Source organism: Phlebotomus argentipes, unplaced genomic scaffold, assembly GCF_947086385.1.
Source record: "Phlebotomus argentipes unplaced genomic scaffold, Phlebotomus argentipes genome assembly contig_15, whole genome shotgun sequence".
Taxonomy (NCBI): domain Eukaryota; kingdom Metazoa; phylum Arthropoda; class Insecta; order Diptera; family Psychodidae; genus Phlebotomus; species Phlebotomus argentipes.
This window is the reverse complement of record NW_026776181.1, coordinates 4,972,733-4,993,889: the sequence shown is the minus strand read 5'-3', so window position 1 is coordinate 4,993,889 and position 21,157 is coordinate 4,972,733. Positions and strand designations below refer to the sequence as shown.

General features: G+C 41.3%; 1 protein-coding gene across 3 annotated transcripts in view; it reads left to right on the top strand.

The window, feature by feature from the left end:
• Window positions 1-19,586, top strand: part of LOC132261825 (delta-sarcoglycan) — a 33,708-nt gene extending 14,122 nt beyond the window's left edge. For 2 of the 3 annotated variants that reach the window (XM_059760822.1, XM_059760823.1), the window contains exons 3-7: window positions 12,462-12,520; window positions 16,057-16,291; window positions 17,952-18,334; window positions 18,395-18,518; window positions 18,620-19,586. In XM_059760822.1, the coding sequence (XP_059616805.1) occupies window positions 12,462-12,520; window positions 16,057-16,291; window positions 17,952-18,334; window positions 18,395-18,518; window positions 18,620-18,835 (1,017 nt within the window). In that variant the 3' untranslated portion in view covers window positions 18,836-19,586. Of the gene's footprint in view, window positions 1-12,332; window positions 12,393-12,461; window positions 12,521-16,056; window positions 16,292-17,951; window positions 18,335-18,394; window positions 18,519-18,619 lie in introns of those variants that run through there. The other variant, XM_059760824.1, reaches the window with a different exon arrangement.
• Window positions 19,587-21,157: the final 1,571 nt, after the last annotated feature.

Sequence of the window (21,157 nt, the reverse complement as noted above, 5' to 3'; positions counted from 1 at the left end):
TAGCAATTTATTTTTAGATTCACTCTTTCGTTCTCTCTCTCACTCTTTCTTTCTCTCTTCCAAAAGCGCAACGATAGAAATTCAATTGAGACATAGTATTTGATTAAATTGATAGGAAAACCGAAACCTTTCTCCATTCCCGATATCCCGTCGACGTGATTAATGGGGGAAAAACTCCAGTGGAAAATTGCTGTGCATTGTGATGTATTTGATTTTGATGTTGCAGAATGCTTGGCAGTATAAGAAAAAAAATGAATGGGTTAAGTTAGAGAGTATAAAAAATTTAGAATTTGCTACTGTTCATGCATTTTGTCCTGACCAACAATGGAACAGCCCAAAATTCCACATGCAGTGCAAGCAAGCATACAATTGCTAATGTGAACGATTTAATTAAAAATTTCTCATTCGACAACAACTTCTGCCTGCAGCGCATTTAAAAATAATAATTTTTCATCCTTTATTTATTGTTTCATTCATGAGTACCAGCTTTTATGTTTAACATGCATACACATTTGCGTAATTCTCTTAAAGTGATGAATATTGTTTGTGAAAGTGGTTGACAAAAAAGTCATTGCATTATGTGTTCAAAGTTGAGTCGCATATGGAAAAACGGTCAGAAACCTCTCTATGCGATTTATGTTGCTGCCTGTAAATGGAAAAAGCTCAGTGCTGAAGAATGATTGTTAAAAATGTTGTCATACTGAACACTGGAATATTCATTTGGATATGAATTTTGCTGAATGTGTTCTGCCATGGTATTTATTTTGAGGGCATTTAAGAGTAACCAGGAAAACACATTTCAATCGACTGGGGAAATGTTTTAATACATAAAACATATACATTTCATTAAATTTGTTTGCCGTATTTAAAATTGCCACTTTTATAGGGTGAATGGGTGGAATGTATTTCCACCACACCATGTTCAAATGGTTATGCGACGCTCGTACGCGGGTTGAACTTGCAGTGAAGAGGGAGAAAGCGTGCTACTATCAGAACCAACTACGCATGGCGGGAAAGAATGGCAGAAGGCAGTGGGTGGTTATTAACGAAGTCCTGGGCCGCGGGAAAAAAAAAGTTGAGATTACAAAAATAAAATCGAACAATTCAATCCTTGAAGAGCCAAGCGAAATAGCCAACCATTTGAACAATCACTTCGTTAATATCAATGTGGCGGGTACCAGCTGTGGAGCTGACGAGCGCGGGCAGTCTCCTGGTCCGCGTAGAGAGCAAGTAAACAGTCTGTTTCTCACTCCGATTACTGGATTTGAGATATTGAAAACCATAAATGGATTAGATGCGAAAAAGTCAACTGGTTTTGACGGAATTACGGCAGCTTGCGTCAAGAGAATTGCTCTGTATATAGTGGACATCCTCAGGGTGATTTTCAACCGCTGTATGGAGGAAGGGTGCTACCCCAATGATCTTAAAACTGCAGTGGTGGTACCCATTTTCAAAAAAGGCGATGTCTTGGACGCCGGAAACTATCGCCCGATCTCCCTGCTCTCTGTTTTCTCGAAAATCTTTGAAAAACTTATAAAAACGCGCCTCAACGGATTCTTAAAATGCAATAACGCACTAAATGGATCCCAGTTCGGTTTCAGGGATGGCTTTAATACAGAAGACGCAATGCTCTATGTCTGTAACGAGATCTTCGAGACCATCAACGCTGGGAGCAAGTCTGCGGCAATTTTCTTAGACCTGACCAAGGCCTTTGATCTGGTCTGCCATGCCACACTACTGGGTGCACTCGAGCGACTGGGGGTGAGGGGAGTCGCTCTGGACTTCTTCACTTCGTACCTGTCTGGCAGAACTCAGATGGTTAGGGTGGGGGATGCACTCAGTGGCGCACGTGCCATGACGCGTGGGGTCCCTCAGGGCACAGTTCTTGGCCCCTTGCTATTTGTTATCTACATAAACGACTTGCTCTTGCTAGCTCTGAATAGTAAATTGATAGCCTACGCAGACGATTTGGTCTTGTTGTACAGAGGGGAATCGTGGGCGGGCATAGAGGACTATATGAGGGAGGACCTGGAGGCTGTGAGGGACTGGCTGACGGCGCACTCCATGATCTTGAGCAGCAAATCGCGGGCAATGCGCTTCCTACCGCCGCGTTCCGGAGAGCTATCAACGGAGATAACATCTCGCTGCCGGACTTGTCGTGGAGCGCCTTGTCCATCCAATCTGACTATCCCTTTTGTCACTGAATTCACGTATCTGGGGGTGGTCTTCGATAGTGGACTGACCTGGGGGCGCCATGCGGTCAAACTGAAAAATGGCCTACTCCCTGCGATCAGCGGCCTGTACCACATTCGCCGTCTGGTTCCGCCAAACATTGCGCGCACCTTCTACAATGCCTGCATTGACTCGCGCCTGCGCTATGGTTTATTGGTGTGGGGAGGGGGCCGCGCATCGAACATTGGACCGGCCAGAACAGCTCAGAGGAGCGCCTTGAGGGCGATGTTGCGCAAACCAAAGCGCGAATCGTTGTTTGCAGACTTTTTCAAGCTCAATATCCTCCCACTGTCTTATACTTTCAAGTACAGAACGCTACGGGTCTTTTTTGTAAGAGGGGGATATCTGAACTCCGCCAGAACAAGACCGTATAGGGATGGAATCCCTGCTCTTGTTCCCAGGCCCAGACTTGAGCTGCTAAAAAGGTCTTATCCCTACATCGCCCCAATGTTGTATAATGCCCTACCTATAGACTTGAGACGGCCTGATCTGAGTGAACACAGTTTCTCGCGAAAACTCGTGGACCATCTTTGGTCAGAGTATCTGTCTACGCGGATTGACCACGGACTGGTTCCGGAGGATCGCGGATCTCTGATTGGTTGATGAAGCCACCTGCATCCCCCCCTTTCATATTGGTGCTCTCTTATTCTTTGTTTTACGCGTTGCTCATAAATTTTTCACCTCGTACTCGCATCTCTCTTCCATTGCATTGCTGATATTCGTCCCTCTCCCTCCATGTATCCCGATCCCACTGAACCCGTGGGCAGCGCTTCAACTCTTAGAGTTTTGCTGTCCCACTACTCCTTCCTTTTTCTCTTAATTTGTGACACGCTGGCCTCAAAACAGAAATGTTAGTTATTAAATTATTAAATTGTAAGGCTGTGAACCTGTATATGTAACTAACACTTTTCCCCCAAGTGGCATACACGACCGAAGAGCCGAGCTTTCTGCCGTTTGCTCGGGGAGGTCGGCAATGAAGCCGGCGGCAGCCGCACACAAAAGAAAAAGAAGGAAGAATAAATTTATTATTATTATTATTATTATTATTTTGACGACGAAAAAGGTGGGAGAAATTCGATGGAAAAATTGGACGTGTGAGAGTTTTTTCCGGTTAATGATGAATTTTTTTTTTCTTCTCATACTCAATTGATTGGTAAAACTATACTAATTTATATGTATATAGCCGCTCCATGAATTCATTCTAATTTTTCCATTACGCTAATGCGAATATTTGGAGTGTTAGTTTGAAATTAGCCAGATAAAATATTTATAATAAATTAGTGCGCACATAAATTGCATTAGATCTAATGATGTCTAATATATTATTGGGCATGCGGATTTTGACGTGCGGATATGACCTAATGCATTAAAGTAAGATAATGGCTTTAATTAAGCTAAAATCGAATATAATCCAAAAGAGGATTTTCTGCTCTCATTTCCCCCCCTAGTATCAGTTTTATGGGCGATGGCTCTTTAGTTTGGTCATGAAAGTTAATCTTGGGGTAAATCTCTCTGTTTCTCTGTGTGTGTGTGTGGGGAGTGAAAGAAAAGATTTCCAACCACCCACCCTTTCTTCAGCTCACAAAAGACAAACTCTGAGTAGAAAATAAGATTCAGTCACATTGTCGTGCAGCTCAAATGTGTATCGCATTTTTATCGCACAGCTAATTTAGATATAATTTCATTAGGAAAATGGACCAACACCTCTTCTCCAGAGAGGAGGGAAAGAGTGGACATAGAAGAAAGCATGGCGAAGGTTGATAATCAACCCATAAAAGTGTGACCTCTTTTTCCTGTCACCCACAATCTCTTCTTTCCTTTTGGTCAATTTAGTAATTGATTTCTTCGTGTTACACTTTATATCTCCATTATCTTTTCTTTCACTTCCACTTTCTGTTCTCTCGGTTGATTTCCAGAGAATGAATGATTAGAAGCTGATTTGTATTGCTCGTGGATTTTCTCAAAATATTGTACATCAACAAATTAAAGTCAAAAATAAGTTAGATTTCGCGTATAAAGCATATAAATTGCGTGATTTTAAAAAGTGTCACACATAATGTTAATTGTGTGATTGTCATTCACAAATTGTGTCTCTAACAGACTGAAAGTTGGACTGAAATTAAATTTCCACTCGGAGTTTTGTGCTATTCTTTATCGCATTGTAACTCCAATTCTCTGTAAATTTTATATGGAGTGCGAAAAATCCTCGCCGCTGTACGTGGTGGGTGAGTAATGTGTCTGTTGGCACTCTGCAGCAGCCAGTGATGGAGAGTGGTGGGAAAACAGTGAGCAGAAACATAAATCGCAGCATTATTATCCATCAATCCGTCACTATTTGAACATGTGATGAGTTTATTATCACCGCAACGCGCACAGCACTTCAACCATTCTGCCGATGGGTTTGCAGTGCTTGATTGTTGCGGGAATGATAGGAAAAGGAGTTTATGTGCTGTGATATGCTGGTAATCACAGAGATCTCATCCAGAGATGGCTTTGGGGTGTTGCCTCTGACTCTAAACTCTCCGCCCGCCGTCCCAGGCCAGGACTTGAGGGGATGGGAGGGAGTGTGTGTGTATGGAATCAGTGAAACAGCAGCAAAGTGTTAATATCCGGCGGATGGCAATCAGAAATCGCTTAATATGATTTTGCTTTCACCCCCAAATTGACTATGATTGAGTGGAAATTCAGTGTAATACAGACACTCATATTTTCAATCCATTCACTTCGTCTTCCACACCGACAAGAGGGTGGAATTTTGTCGCAATTGATGAGTGGGTGGACTCCGGAGGAGACTCAGTGAAATTATTCCGGCCCAGGAGTGGGAATGGCGTGTCATGGAGCTGTTGTGAAAATCCCTTTATGTTTGTGAATCCAATAAACGTGACCACGAGAATGGGTAACGAATTACTCTTTCTAGCTGCACTTCTGGGTGAGGGAACCCTTACAATAAATAGCTCAGATGGTCTTCTGACGACAGGGCTGGGGAGCAGAGAGTGCTTGGGAAGAATTCCACTATAGATGACAATACAGTGATTTCTTTGGGAAATTATTTTTTCATAAGCAAGAGTCTCAGAAAATTGAGATTAAAGTTACAAAGTCGGAAAAAATGGATTCGGCAGAGCAGATCCTATAAATTCTTGCATCAGACATAAGCAGACATTCCTGCATGAACTTCCTTAAAGTGAGAGTAGAAAAGATGGTAAGAAAAATGGACCGTCGGTGCTTTGAAGTCAAAAGATTCGGTGGAGTGTGAGCCGTAGTGCAATTGATGATTGAACGTAATTTCCCTTTTAATTCAACTCAAAAGAGGCACTTTGTGGAGATTTATGGGCGAATTGTCTCGTAAAATTTCAATTATCTTCTCACCAGAAGCCTCTCGTGCCGTTACAATAAATAATTGTCTGTATATGTACAGCACATTTTCCAGGCGACGGCAGAATGCGAGGAGCACGCATCCGAGGGATTTTTCCTCTCTATATATACAGCAGAGAAAGCTCTGTGAGGGGTCGGATTGCGAATGAGGAGAAATTGTTTGTATGTCAGTGTGTTATGCGGTAACATTGTAAAGTAATATGCTATTCCTTCTTTTATTATGCGGTGGCCACTTTTGGGGGTGAAACTTTTGGCCGAAGAATATGAGGTCTTGTTTGCTGAGAGTGCGTAAAAGTGTGCGGACGGTAAAAGTGGGCAAAAAGGTCCCTCTTTTCTCGGACAATATTTCACGGGGCAAACAATGCTGGAGGACAGTGTGTTTTCTTGCAATAAAAACGACCCCCATCGTAAGTGGGATGTGTGTGTGTTCTCCTAAATACACAATCCCGCCATGCACAAGAATTCCACTTGAGCTTTTTATGCCTGCGACTCCTCGCGAAAGGGGTTTTGGAAGTGTGTAGGCCCAAGCCCGGGGAATAGGGTGCGACCACAGGTGTCGTCTTGAAAGTAGGTTACATCCAACAAGCACTCTTGTAGGCTCGAACAACATTGAAATATACCCTCGCCACACCCCGTGGGACGACACTGTCCCAGAGAGTCAGGGAGATGAAATTGGGGTGGTATGAAGTCTAAAATTCCCATTTGACAGCCCTAGTGGCGCACACACAGTGTGCAAGACACATTTTCTCTCTCTCTCCGCCCTGGAGGGTGAGAATAATTAAACAGTTAAAATTACAGCATAATTAATTACTGATTAATTTCTCAGATTCACTATCTCTCAATATGCCATGTCCCGCAGGAGCTCCAATGGGAATTATTGCCTTCATTGGCAACTTTGACAGCGAATTGACGTGGAATTTTCGAACATGGCGATGAATCTTCTTTCCAAAATTGCACTCGAAAGTTCTTTAGAGTATCTCAATTTAAAGCAAAGAGGTTTTTTTTTTAATCACAACAAAATTGAATTGTGCGCGCATGAAATGAATGAATCTCGTGACAAAACATCTTGGTCGATTTTCTGGGGAAAATGGTGTGATTTCGTAGATTTCTCATGAGTATGCGACAAACACGCACGTATCATGTTGAAATTTAATCCCTAATATGAAAACACGACAGAGGACACAGTCACATAATGTGTTGGCATGTGTTTTTCTTCATCTCGCCATGACACGGAGGCTTCCCAAGAGGGTGTGAGTGAAAATCTTTGTCGTCCTCCCGCGCCAAGCGCCGCAAATAAATGTGATTGGGGCTTTGGGGACCTTATGCATTTCCCCCAGAAGCCCATATTTTAATTGTGACGTCACTCACATCTCTACACTCTCACATTTCGCTTGTATTTCACTCACGTTCGTGCGGTGTTCCCGAAAAATCGGGAGGCTGGGACGGCCGGGGGTGGGCGTCAAAGAAAAGTTTGAGTGTAATTAAATATCTGTGGTTGAACTCACTGTGGCGTGTGTATTTAGGGTGTTGAGATGAGAAGCGCGACGACCAAAATCACTTTTATTCCTTTTAATGAATAATTTAGTGGGGAGCAGTGTTGAGCAGCAAAAATGCTTCACATGGGGCTCTTGGTGATGCGAGATGGAGCTACAACTGACTCACTTCCTCGCCTTCGCCATTAGCGTGGCGTCTCTTGAAGCTTCTCACGTACAAAATACACATAATTTCATTTAACGACTCTCCCCCGGAATCATAAAAGGGAAGTTTAAAATCATTGAAAAGTTTTCCTGTTGCCGGCAACAATAATTAAAATCATATTCTTATGCTCTTTCATGTTTATTCGCTAAGGGTATGATGTCATTTTCTCCCATTGAGCCACACTTCTTCGTCTCAATCTTTCCACCACTGATCCATTTACCGCAAACTCACGCGCAAACCACATTCGGCCACTTGCGAGATCCGCACTCTGTCTGTTGGTGGTCCATTAAGGAAGGGGTTCAGAGAGAAGCACCAAAAATTTTATAATCCAACTAGAAAATGAGTAAAACTACTCATTTTAAAATGTCCCTCTCATGTTTTCCCTCCATGTTCTTGCACGCCTTGAGTCCGCATAAACCCAAATAAGCGTGGGTAGTGAAGAAGTGGTGAGAGTTCACTCTGCACCGCCTTTTCACTACCCTGTCGCTTTGGAAAAGTAGAAAAATGGTTTGAGGCTTATTCTAACAACGTCATTATTTTGGTTCTGTTTGCTCTATTTTGTGTTTATTAAAAGAGCCACCACAACAAAAGATTTTTTCCCTAGTCTCTCGTGGGTGTGTGGCGTTGGCAAGTGCATAAAATAGACCATCAACGTCATGACCGCTCTGCGGGGTGGGTTTGGGAAAAACGCTCCGGAAGTTCACTAAACTGCCTCTGCACTCCACCTCGCTATCACTGTCCACTTTTCCCTGCTCCGTAGCTCGTCTAATGTACTGTATGAATATTTTTATTCTTACCGCGACTCTTTGGTGGGCAAACAGGGCAGATTTTTATTTTAGAGCTCTGATGAGTTCTCAGGAGCATCGAGAGGATGTCAATCAACAGTATTTGTAGGCGACATAAATTACAAAAGAGACTTTTAGATTTGCTTTTAGAGGTAAATAGCACCAAAAACGGGATAAAGAAATATACAATTACGTCGTAATTTGACTTCCAGGGAAAAACGATGTGAAATATTAATCACTATACACGTCAGGTTCTTATCAATGATGCTATTTTTCTTCTGTATGCTTGATTCTGGTCTTCTTTGACCGTTTCCACGAAAAAAATCGCTAGCCAACCACCGATTTGAATGGCATTATTACTGGAATGCATGCTTCATAATTTCAACAATTGGAACGCCAGTACGAAGAGTGACTTCTTGAATTGAAATATTAACGTAGCTCTCAATCTGGCATTCCAGTGCACTCCGATGCCGCTGAATTAATCATATGTTTGGTGTGGTGTTTCGGGGATTGGTGCCTCGCAGCCGATGAAAGGAATGAAAGGGCGCCCTGTTCGGCGTGGGTGGCTGTTATGCTGTGTGGTGCGATTTTATGAAAATCAACTAGGAGAGCAGCAAAGGTGCGGCGTCGGGGGGAGTTGAAATGTGAATTTAAAACAAAACTACTGGCTTCCATATATTGCAGATGGCAGATGTTGCGGTTGGGAATTTGTCCTCGCCCGCGCGCTCGCCATATAGCAATTTCATGTGACTTTCAACTTCATATTGTTTTGCTGTATATTCTATTTCTATTGTTCCCTTCTCTTTTCCCACCCATGATTTCTTTTTTTTTTTTAAAGCTCATCTAACTCCTGCGGAAAAAGTGGACGCTTTAGGAGTGTATAGAGAGAGAGTGAATGTCGCACGGTGCGACTGCGTCTGGCTTTAGATATCTCATTTTATCCGTATACTAAATGCAGAGAGACAAGTTTTCTATATATTTCACCATTTCATATTATTTCGCCATACATGCATTCAGTCTCTCATGGCTTGGCGTACACAAATTTCACACTGGGAGGGTGGCGAGGGATTTGTCATCATAAAAGTGAAGTGTATTCCTACTGAGAGTAATATGTTGAATCGTAAATTTGCACTTGAGTTGATTTGAAAACCATATCATTTAAAGTATTCATGTGTCCTCAGAGATTTATCCACAAATGCGACTACTATTCTCACAACGGAGAGACAGCATTAATGACAAATCTGCTTTCGGTATTGCTAACGATATCACCATAATTCAATTCACTGATTATTTCGAATGCATGAAGCGAGAATTTCTGCTGCAAGAAAGTCCATCGAAATATAATTCTGATCGGAGAACGTCAAAGATCTTTATCATCATCATTATAGCGACAGCTTAGGAATCTCTGTCACAAGTATTGCCAGCAGTATTATTGCAACACGCTGTGTTGGGAAATATTTATAAATATCTCCTTCGGAGCGTGCAATTTTGACTCTCCACTAAGACGTCAGACTGCACTCATGGCGAAGAACATGTGGCCTAGGAAAAAATAACACTCAAGACACTATCACGTCCTGCCACGAGAGCATCATCGTCCAAAAGTCTCTTATGGTGTTGGGCTTTTGCTCCCAGAGTCAGTTGAATTTCCCTCAAACTGTGCATGGGAAAGCAGTGAAAGAGACATGCATAGTGAGGCTTTGAAGCATTCATGGCAAGAGACTGGCATTTAGCCAAACGACTCCCAATCATTTGGAGTGTGAGTCTGTGGGAATTCAAGTGAGACGAAGAATGCCTTATCATGCAAAATAGGCGATGCACACAACACACTTAACTCATGGTAGCATACAAAGAGCGTTTTGGGCTGAGAAGCGAGGGAGAAAAAACGAAAGCCACCACCAATTTCTTCCCGGATGCAAGAAAGATCTTTTCAATTTCACCTTCCCGCCTCATATCAGTGGGTGTATATCTTTTATTCTAGCCAACACACACGATTCCGCTTAAATTTAATCACTTTACACAAGACTTTACATTTAATCTGATGGAAAAGAGCGTGAAAGGCACCATTGAATTAGCATGAAATTTATTGTTGCAAAGCCAGCGCTGAGGATGAGATGTCTGGGATGTGGAAGACAGAGAATTGCCTACACTGTTTGGCTTATCACAAGAACAAAGAAGATGTGGCAAATGTGATCTATTGCCTGTATTGCTTCTGTGGTCCATTAAAATCCACACGCTTTCGCATGATGCAGCATGGAATGAGTGACAATTGAGTATTGATGGATGAATGACGGCAGCAAGTGAAACATAATCAGCAGGAGTTCCAATAATTAATGCAGGGCGAATTGTGCCGGATGATAAGAGTGTCTGGCAATTTAGCATCGGAATGACGGGATGTTGATGACATGGGTAGAGGCCAGCAACACTTCTTCATCCATGGATGAAAATTCTGTATGCATAAGCTTTTAATTCATCAAGTGCAAACAATTATCGTAGGCGATACAGCCCAGGCCGGCCGCCCTTCGCCGCACACGGCGTCCCCAATGGCGATAGGGGTATATTTGAGAGGCACACACACACTCTGTGATGATTTGGGAATCGTGACGGGGAATATATTTTGGCGATTATCGGGTCTCTAATCGAGGCTGATGTGCCAGAGGTGAGAGAGAACAAGACACATCCTCTCGGCATGTTTGTCAAGTTTGAGAGACGCTCGGGTGTGGAATTGATGACGATCACACTACAAACTTTTATTAGAATTATGGATTCGACACAAATCACACTCCTTCCACGCATCCTTTCAGCTCTGCACATCAATATTTTAGGTTAATTTTAATTACGGTGCTTTTGAAGTATAATTAGTCGATGATTTCCTAAAGAAACATTATATGGATTTAATTTATAAATAAATGTGACTCGAATTCGAGCGCATCAATTAAATAATTATGTGTCGGATAGAATGAAAAACATTATTTCCTGTAATTAGTTTACATTTGCAATTTATTGACGATATCCCATTTCAAATGCATGAAGCATTGCCCAAAATATTATCAAATTTCGTGTAAAGTCAATTTGCATACAATTTTTCATAAACTCGATGAGCCCGAAAAGTCGATAAGCAAAATAGAGAATGTTTCTTAGACTGTCACGAGTTTCTGGAGTTTCTGAAGCTTCTCCAAGAACCACCTCATAGTCATTGGGATTGAATTGTTCACCAATCTTTGCACTTGTAGCCCACATTGTAAACACATTCTTCACTAAACCCCAAATCTCTGTGGCCAAAAGATGGTCTCACATCAGTGGTTTTTGTATATTTACTCAATGGCTTCTCAATTGATTTCCACTAGTTGTGAAAAAATCATTAAACTTCCACCTCGCGAGGCAATATTCTCAGTTCTTTATCGCGAGCTTCCTTTGAAGCCAGACTTTTTATTGCATGTGATATCGCGCTTCGCTATGATGATTTGGGTACTTTATCTCCGGATGCTTATTTGTAATAAATCTCCCTCCAGATGAAATAACTGTGCGCCAAGTGGGAACGATGCGTGAAAGGTACCAAACTGTGATTTTGGCATTTTCTTAATTTAAATGGAAAACTCCACCACCCACAGTTCTATAAATAAAATGAAACAGAAATTGAGTTGAAGAGCACACACATGATGTGTGTATCTTCTCAGATGTTGTACGTGAAGTGTTTTAAATGTGTGAATAAGTACATGAGACTCTGTCTTGTCTCTCCTGTTGGGATCAATCTCACACCGATTGATCCCAACTTTTCAGCGACTCTTCGTCACGGCATCATTTATTCAGTGTTATTTTGCTAATTCATTTAATTCCGGATTTATAGCAGAAGGATTTTACCGTGTTTCATGATGTTTGTCTTTGGAGTGAGACACGGTTTTTGGGAAAGTTCACAGCTAATTTTGAAACTGCGATGAAATTCGGGAAAAGCCTCGTCAGAAGTGAACAGAGTTTGTATACAGTCTGGTTTCAATCGGAGACAAGATGTGGAAAAAATAATCCGTGAGCGTTTCTGTGCTTGAAATTGGTTATTTACACCACCAGATTTATTTATATTGACGGAGTAGCTTACGCGTAATTTACTCTCATTCGGCGCTTCACCTGCGTATTGGAAGTGGGAGAGGTTTTACAAGAACACTCATCGGTTGAGAAATCATTTCACATTCACAATTCTCACTGTGATAGTCTCAGTGGATTTTTTCCTGTATTTTCCGTGTTCTCCAACACACTTGTCAGTGTCTTTTCCACACCTTAAGTACTTGTAAAGAAAAAGACATGTTTTTCTTAGTTATTGAAAAAAAAAGTGTCTAATTTGTAGTGATTAATGCTGATAGACATTGTCCTCTCTTCTTTCAGACGAATATCGGGGAAAATGCACTCTTGTCTCACAACTCCCGGAGCTTGACTATTGCCAGGTGAGTTTTATCAAAGGTTAAATCAGAAATTAATAGCTGATTTCCATTTAGGGGAATCAATTATGGCAGAAGGAGGCCCTGTGGCAAGTGAAGTGAATTGGAAGATCTTTTGAATTGTGAAATCCCCTATTCAAACAAATCAATGGTTCATTCTCCATTCAAGCCTATTGAATTTTCCACAGGGAAATGTGCAAAATTCCTATGAATGTGTCTCCGAAAATGAGACATACTTGGCTCAAATTTGACGATGTTCACCTAAAATTAGAAATAAGAGTGAAAATTTCAGAACAGACGACGTGTTTATGAAGAGTGTGTGGTTTTTGGTATATTTTTCTTTTTAACTCCCCGTTTAATTGCAAACCAACCGCATTTTTATAACACTGTGACGCTTATTTTACACATAGCTTTTTTGTCACTAATGTGTTGGCTGTTTTGGCGGAAAAATTGAATGGCATGTGTGGAAAAATGTGTGACATTTTTGACTGGGGGGAAATTCGACGCCAGCAGCGGTGTTTCAGTTGTTGGATGTTTTTCCCAGTAACGAGATATTCATGTTGGAGTTGGGAAAGGGTTCAAATTAAAATGGACTCAGTGAGTTGTTACGTGGCGCAACACCCTAATTTGAGAGTGCGGAGGTCTTTTTCTGGCAAACACGAGTCTTGTTTTCGCTATTTTTTGATGCACAAAAGTTTCAGCTATAAAATCTTCGGAGATTCCTCAGTGTGAGTCGTTAAATTTTGGGGGCGGCGACAGAGGCTAAGCGTGAGTGTGGGAAAAATCAAATCTTGAGCAACACTTAGAGAGAAAATCCATCATTAAACAGTGCCAGCGCTGCTCATCCGATGAGATTTCCTGCTCACATAGAAAGAGAGTCTCATGACACTCATCAACATTCATCAATATTATAATATGGAAATATCTCAACACTTTTCCCAGTCACGTTCGTCCCATTATCCATAAATCTCTGGTAATTATTTCTAATTACACACCATCCCGGCTAATCAAACAGCAGAAAGCATCCAGTGGAGTTTCCGTCAGATGAAAATCTGTGTGGGGTTCGCCGCATGTCGTCTTTCCCATCAAGTCTGACACATTCAATGAAAAAGCAGTCACCACCCATCACTGCCGCTCTCACGCCCACACTCCAAAACACCCCCTGGAAAATTGAGGATGGAAAATTTATCTTGCCCCAAGGTGTTTACATAATTTTGCGGCTGCTTTCAGTCACTTTATAGACATTATTATGAACCTCACCTCACCGTCTCGCAAACAGCATGAGTTTTGAGTGACACCGCAACTTTTTCACTAAATACTCTCACCCTCTTGTTTAGGGTTTCGCCAGAGGAGCACCCCAACAACTGGGTTCCCCACAATCTCCGCCACTCATTTCACCTGTTGTTCCTCAAATGCCACCACAATCAAACTCCAGACCGAAGCAAAGTTGGGGCTTTGCGTGCTGTTCCACTCTGCTAATCACAATTCACCACATTGCGACAAGTTCCTCATCAAGAGTGTCTCCATTTTTTTCTGATTCTGCTTGATTAAACATTATATAATTGTGAATTCATTACTTAGAGAAATCAAGAAGAAAGTCATTTTCCTTTTTATCAATAACCGCGATTTTTCCGAATGTGGTTCTGTGGTTATGGAATGGTGTGCAAATAGATTATTATTACGTGACAATTGCGCAATTGTAGATCTAAGAAAACATGAGTTATGCATAACGACATTGACGCTCTTTAAAGTCTTTAAGCGCGCACTCTCCTGAAGTGTCAGTCTGGGAATGCAGGAAACGCAATAAACTGCTTAAATCAGTTCCACGCGAGTTCCAGCCGGAGCATGTAAACCTCTTCATTATGGCTGGAGGATTGTGGAAAAATTCTCTGAAGTGCAGTAATGCTGTGTTGAAATATCAAAAGTTACGATTCACTCGGGATATCGTAGATTTCGATCAACATTTTTATTACTTAGACAACGAGTGACTTGTTGAGGGCTGGAATGTCGAGCGGAAAAATCCGAATGGGGGATGATTCTCTGCATATGCACGTGGGGCGCATGAATTGAAATGAATGAAAGTTTGCCCAAGGAAAAGTTATGTGAAAACACACACATTTCTTGGACGTGAGGCGAGGGTGCGATTCTGAGGGGCGCGTAATATGAATAAATGCATTCAAAGGTAAAATATATTTGACTTTGAGCTTGTTTAAGGTGGCAGAACCTGGCGTGTGCAATGAAATAAAACAGGTGTTGCACCCAGAAGGTTGTATCTTTGCTCTCTCAGTCGCGCTCGCGCGAAGCGACTGGCAAAATTTATGGAATTCAGTCAAAATTGCAAGAGACAGAGTTTGAGTAAGTTTTCAATTGCAATATTTCACCCCCAAGTCCTCTCAAAATGGAGCACTTTTGAGTGTGGAGATGAGTATGAAATTTATTCAATAAACCACAATTTATCATTTTGTGTGGGTGGAATTGTTTATTCACATCTCACACAGTTTTTTTTCACCTCACTTTTGAGTGCTTGTCATGGCATTTGCACACCTTCCTCCACGTGAGTCCATAAATAAATTTGACAAATAAAACCGGAGGGAAAATTCTCACCTTTTTATCTATTTATGCAGTTTTTTGCTGTGGCGTTGCGTCTGCGGGAAATTGCGTTGTGTATCATTCACGGTTTTTTGTGCTCTCCCTTCCTCTCTCTCTCTCTCTCTCGTGTGATAACAACCCACCATAATCACTCGGGGGAGTTATAAATATTGCAACAACTATTTTCAACAACTCCAAATAAATAAAGGTGAATAACATCATCCGCAGGGGATATTCTGGCTTGAAGTTGAGACCAGTACACATCAGAGAAACATAAAACCATTTCATTCAACAACCTAACTTTGAGTGAAGTGCGCAAGAAGCGGTTTCTGAAACTCTCTATAAATCATGGAGTATTTTAGATTTTTAGGCAAGTTGTGAGTGAATCTGAGAAGTTAGATGAGTGTGTATTTTCCGTAAAATTAAAGACAGCCAGAATTCTGTTCACACAGTGTGCAAATCTGGGGCTTACGTATCATCGAATCAGAGGTCAAATTCACAACAAATTATTTTGCGTTTCATATTTGCAATGCCCTCTAGCTCTTTTCCACATTTGGTGGCGATGGAGAAGCACTTGTGCTTTTTGCTGTTTGTTACAGGAAGTGTGTAAAATGGAATATGAAAATGTAATTTCATCATCTCTCACTTGTTCACAAGCTCCACTTTTTCCCATTCATGCGGAGTATTTTTCTGAAACCCAATAAAATGCCCCGAAAGGATGTGAATGAATTGGAAATACTAGAATTTCTACTCTGGTTTTCACGTGTGAATCATGTCAAAAGTCAGCTTGGGGGTGCGAGTTTGGAAAGGCGAGAGAACAGCAAATTGACATTAAAATTGAGTTGCTCTCTTAACTTGCTTTTGGAGCGTGTGAATGATTTTATTTTGGGCTGTTTGCCACGTGATTGCTGATTGATTGCCCAGTCGCTGAGTTGTCTTTTCTTGCGTTGCAGGGACCAGCATCGAGCGCGACCAGGGGCACTAAGAGGACTGGCGTGTGCAGAGACAAACCACCAATCAAGCCAGATGCAGCATCGAACGGGGGGCAGTTCATCATCGGGCTTCCACATGAGCCTCTATGGATGGCGAAAAAAATGCCTTTACACGCTAATACTAGGATTAATGCTACTCATTGTCGTCAATTTAGCACTCACTCTGTGGATCCTCAAAGTCATGGAATTTTCTTCGGTGAGTTCATGAAATTATGTATTAATAAATATAAAATTTCTTGCGCTCGTGAAATACAAGACAATCTCGGATTAATGACTGTGTTGACTGAAACGCAATATTGTGCAATTGTTCTGATACAAAACTGAAATTCTTATATGATTTTCACTGGGATCATTTTGCAAATCGGAAATCCGCGCTCAGTGAGAGAGACTTTCTCATGTCCCATTAAAATAATTGCACCTTGCAATTCTATGCTAAAGGTGGAGAGAAGGGAGCAAGATTCCTTCCGTCGCGTTAATTAGACCTCGAGGGTGATTTTCTGAGACTAACGCACAAAGATTCTCATGCTCTTCTTGTCGCCACCGCTCTATTTCACACGGAAGCGCCATTCAGGGAATGCACACCAGCGAGGAACATCCTGCTGCTCCCCTTTGTACCAATATTTTCCGCCAAAATCCCTGAATGCATACACACAGCCTCTGTGTGGCGGCAGAAACGCAAGGATTTTGCACAGCATCGAGGATCGCGTGAAGCAATTTAACTGCAAATTAGAATTTAAATTGGACACACATTTCAGTTGGGATTTACCCGAACCTGGTCACTCTGTATGGCTCACATTTTTACAGTATGTGATTAAAAGCATCACAGGCAATGTAGGAAAATTCCACACCAATATTGAATTCACACACAGGATAGCTTTGAATTAGAGAGGATTTCACTCAGTTTTTACGCTACCTTCTCTTTGGTCTCAATTCTACGCTCCTGGCCAAATTTTCTCATTTCCTCCCATCCATTTTTTGGCATCCACTGAAAATTCTTCTCGTGAGAAAATCACAGTGAATATTATTGGGGGGAAAATTGGAATTAAATGGACGAAATTATTCGATTAGGTGCTGTTGAAATTGCCACGACAGGTGAAAAGGAAAAAAAGAGTGCTGTCGACGGTATTGTACACTTTTTCCATACCCGGAAGGGGACTAAAATCATGCCAAAAATCCCATCATCCCCGCACGAGATAGTGGTGCATTCCAATTAAACCTAAAATGACAGTTGCCCGGAGATATCGCCGTGGAAAATCTCTGCTGATGAAAAAAGCGAGTCTCACGATGGAAATAAGCTCAGTTGAGGTGGAGTGCAAAATTATTCTAATTTTTCTCTCTCAGCAGCATCCAAAAACTGTGCTCTTTATCTTTGTTTTGGCATCTCATGTGCAGAACACAAACAATGCGGATTGCGCCTCTCGTGCACATCGTCATTTTCACTCACAACACTCGCAAAGGATATTGCAGAGTGCTTACTTCTAGGGACAATTTTAAAACTGGGAAAACCTCGAGCGCATCGCTTTCAATGCCAACAAAATCTTCTGTTGTCTAAGTGGAAAGAGTCTCTTTTCAATTAAGTTGTAATGATTTTTGGGTAGTTTGAGGAAAATCAACGAAACGTCTGCTAAGAGAAATAAAGTCTGTTATTGATGCATGTTGAAAGAATTGTACTACTCAAAGGGAAGATAATATGCCTCAAATCAGTTTGTGTAAAAGTAGAGAAACTGTCTGATTGATAAAAATAGTAGCGAGTTGTTCTCATCATACATAAAAGTCAAGTAATATTTCTTAATTGCTAATACTTTAAGTGTGAATAGATGGATTTTACTATGGTTTATTTAATTTCTTCTTGTCAGGAGGGAATGGGTCAATTGAAGGTGGTCGCTGGCGGTCTTCAACTCTCCGGTCAAGCGCTGGTTTTAGATATTTTGCGTGCTTCCACGATTCGTTCGCGTCACGCTCAATCAATCTCCATTGAATCATCGAGGAACTTCTCAGTGAACACCCGAGACTCCGAGGGCTTCATCGAGAATCAACTCTTCCTGGGCCACGATCGTGTGGAGTGTCTAGCTAGTGGATTCCGCGTCACGGACACTCATGGCGGTAATCTGTTCGCTGTGGACAGGGACGAAGTGGCTATCGGAGCAAATGCTCTGAGGATCGACGGAGAAGGCGGCGCCATATTCCGTGAATCAATTCAGACGCCTCTCGTAAGAGCAGATGCAGGCCGCGAGCTGAGGTGAGAGTTTGATTGGTGGGAAGTCGAGTGCAATCCATTAATTTGAATTCTGGTTTTCAGGCTCGAATCTCCCACCAGATCTCTGGAGATGAGAGCATCGCAGGAGATATTCATTCAGTCGCGCGCTGGAAGTTTGGATGCAACGTGTCTCAACGATTTGAAATTACACTCTATAGCTGGAAGTGTGAGTTTTTTTTCACGTTTCCCATTCAATTTTTCCCAATTACTCTCCGTCTGACTAATTAACGAATGGGATTGGAAGTTTTAAAAGCATTCTCTCCGCAGATCCGTCTCGATTCGGCTAATATCTTGATGCCCAATCTCAAAACTGCCCAACCACCCACCAACCAGGCCGGCCTCTCGTCCACTCTCCTCGGCGGACGACCAGAGCATCAGGTGCACAACAAGGTGTATCAATTGTGTGCCTGCGCCAGTGGCAAGCTCTTCCTGGCCGCGCCTCACAGTGTCTGTGCCGGCGACGATTCCACCGTCTGTAGATGATTCTGCTTTCCACCGTGTGTTTTGCGTATCACTGTCTACTTTTCCCGAGTAGATTTGATGACATAAACCTACAATGAGATGACATTTCACCTTTTTCTTTGCTGCCTCATCCAAATTAATTTCAAATGCTGTTCACTGAATAGAAATATAAAAAAAAATCTAGGAAAGACAATGAGACAAGTAACATAATAAATTCTTAAAAATATTTTATACTAACTGAAAGGAAATTAGTTTTCTGTTCTTTAGAATCTCAACAACCACGCGAAGAAAGGATAATTATGAAAATGGCCTACAAGACATTTTTTCGAGAAAAGAAGTCGTTGTGTGTGAAAAAAGTTGGTGTTTTAATGAAAAAAGTTTAGAGAACTTAGCAAATAATGCAAAATATACCAGAACAAAAATGTGAAAACCGCGAATATCATAATAAAGGTGAGGAAGTTCACGTAGATTTTGAGGTGTCTAATTAGTAAGAAGAACAATGTAAAAAATAATTATTATAATTTCTCTACAAAGAGAGACAGGACATAAAATATTAGTGTATAGATTGAAGGAAGGCGAGATGAAGAAAAACACATTAACATATCCACAAGAAATGAGAGTAAAACTTTGTCGCTTCAAGAGAAAAAAACATTTGTAGAAGTATGTAGAAATTTTTTATATAATTCTCAGTTGTTTCCTTATTTTGTAATTTTATTGACGAGTCTCGACGAGATGATGGAAAAAATATATGAAACTGTAAAATATGTATAAAGTGCTGAAGTACACTAATTCTTCTAACTACTAAAACACTGTTCCGAGTATCTCACGTTTGAGGTGGAAAAGACTGGTGGAAGAGACTCAAGTGCTTGAGCGGAAACTTCATGGAATTATGCTGGGAAATCTTATTACATTTTCCACTCGACAGCTGGAAAATTGAAAATATGGTGACCGAAAATGGTATTTTGACGAAATAATTCATCACAGAGGAAAGCTATGTGGATGGGCAGGTAAACAAGAGTCAGAAGAGTCTTTTGTGCGCCATCAACAAGAGTCTGTGCATTTCACCCGGCAGCGCACCGAGATAAGAAGATTAGCAATGATGAGAAAATTACGCCTGACCGATGTCTCACTTATTTGTCATATTTTCCCTTGACTTTCTTCCTTCCGCTTGACAATGTTAGGAAGGGACAAATTGGCGGAAAGGACTGCTAAAGAAGCTTTTAAAAATGCAATTTTTCTCCTAAGCACACCTCTCAAACGTAGAGTTGGCGAGAATTTTCATCCCCTTTTCTAGTCATTGTCGTTTTCGATGGACGTCACGGAAAAAGAATGGGAAAATCGTTGTAGTTCTTTAGCGTGGAAAATTATTATGTTGACTTGCGCCTGAGAGGATTTACACTCCCGGAAATTGTGCATTTTATGTAGGAGACAGTCAAGAAAGGAATCGTCAACGGTGAGTAGAGTTGCACCGAATATAGATTGGATTTACAATATTCCGAGTAATTTTGACGTTTTATTTGAGTTCAGACAGAAACTTGGATAGACACAAGAATTTTAAGTACTTTAACATACTTTTTAACTCATACAATCTTACATTACACAAGTCACGTTAACAGAATTAAACACTAAAATTAATGTATTAATTACATCTAATTTTCAAATATATTCTACATTTTATCCAAAGATAATAACAGAATTCCCCGAGTTTCAACTCTGATCATTCTGTATGAAAATGTGGTTTTCCCTTTCAACACCGCGCAGACTGAGGGAAAAAATGATGGGAAAAGCTCTTCAGCATTAAGTAAATCCGACAGATTTAATCACCACGTAAATCATCGGCATGTTATCCGTGTACCCACGAGAGAATGTTTTATTATTTAATAATCCTGAGCTTTTGGCGGCCAAAGAGAAATATGTGTGAGCTTTTCTTTCATCGCGCCATGAGGAATTTCCTCCAAACGCGCGTTGAAATTGCACTAATTTAATACGGAAAATGAGGTCGTATAGGCTAATATTTTTTATCTCTCTCTCGCTCCCTTTCCATTCACATCCCTAGGTTTTTTCCTAGACGGGAATTTCATTGGTTTCCTCCGCTGTTCCTTGGCAAATTGTTCTGTGGGTGGCAGAGAAATTTGCTTTTCTCATTGAGTTTGAAGGGAGGCAGCAAAGGAAGGCCAAAGGAACGAATTGTTTGCCACGATAGTGAGTCTCAAAGTCAATGTGTTTTTCCTCATTCTTTTCTTCTTTCTGCCAGAGTGGGTGGGGTTGACTTGAGGGAGTATCTTTTCGTGAATTACCAGAGGAAATGTCGAGGGTGCGCGTTTTTTATTATTGCGCGAAGAG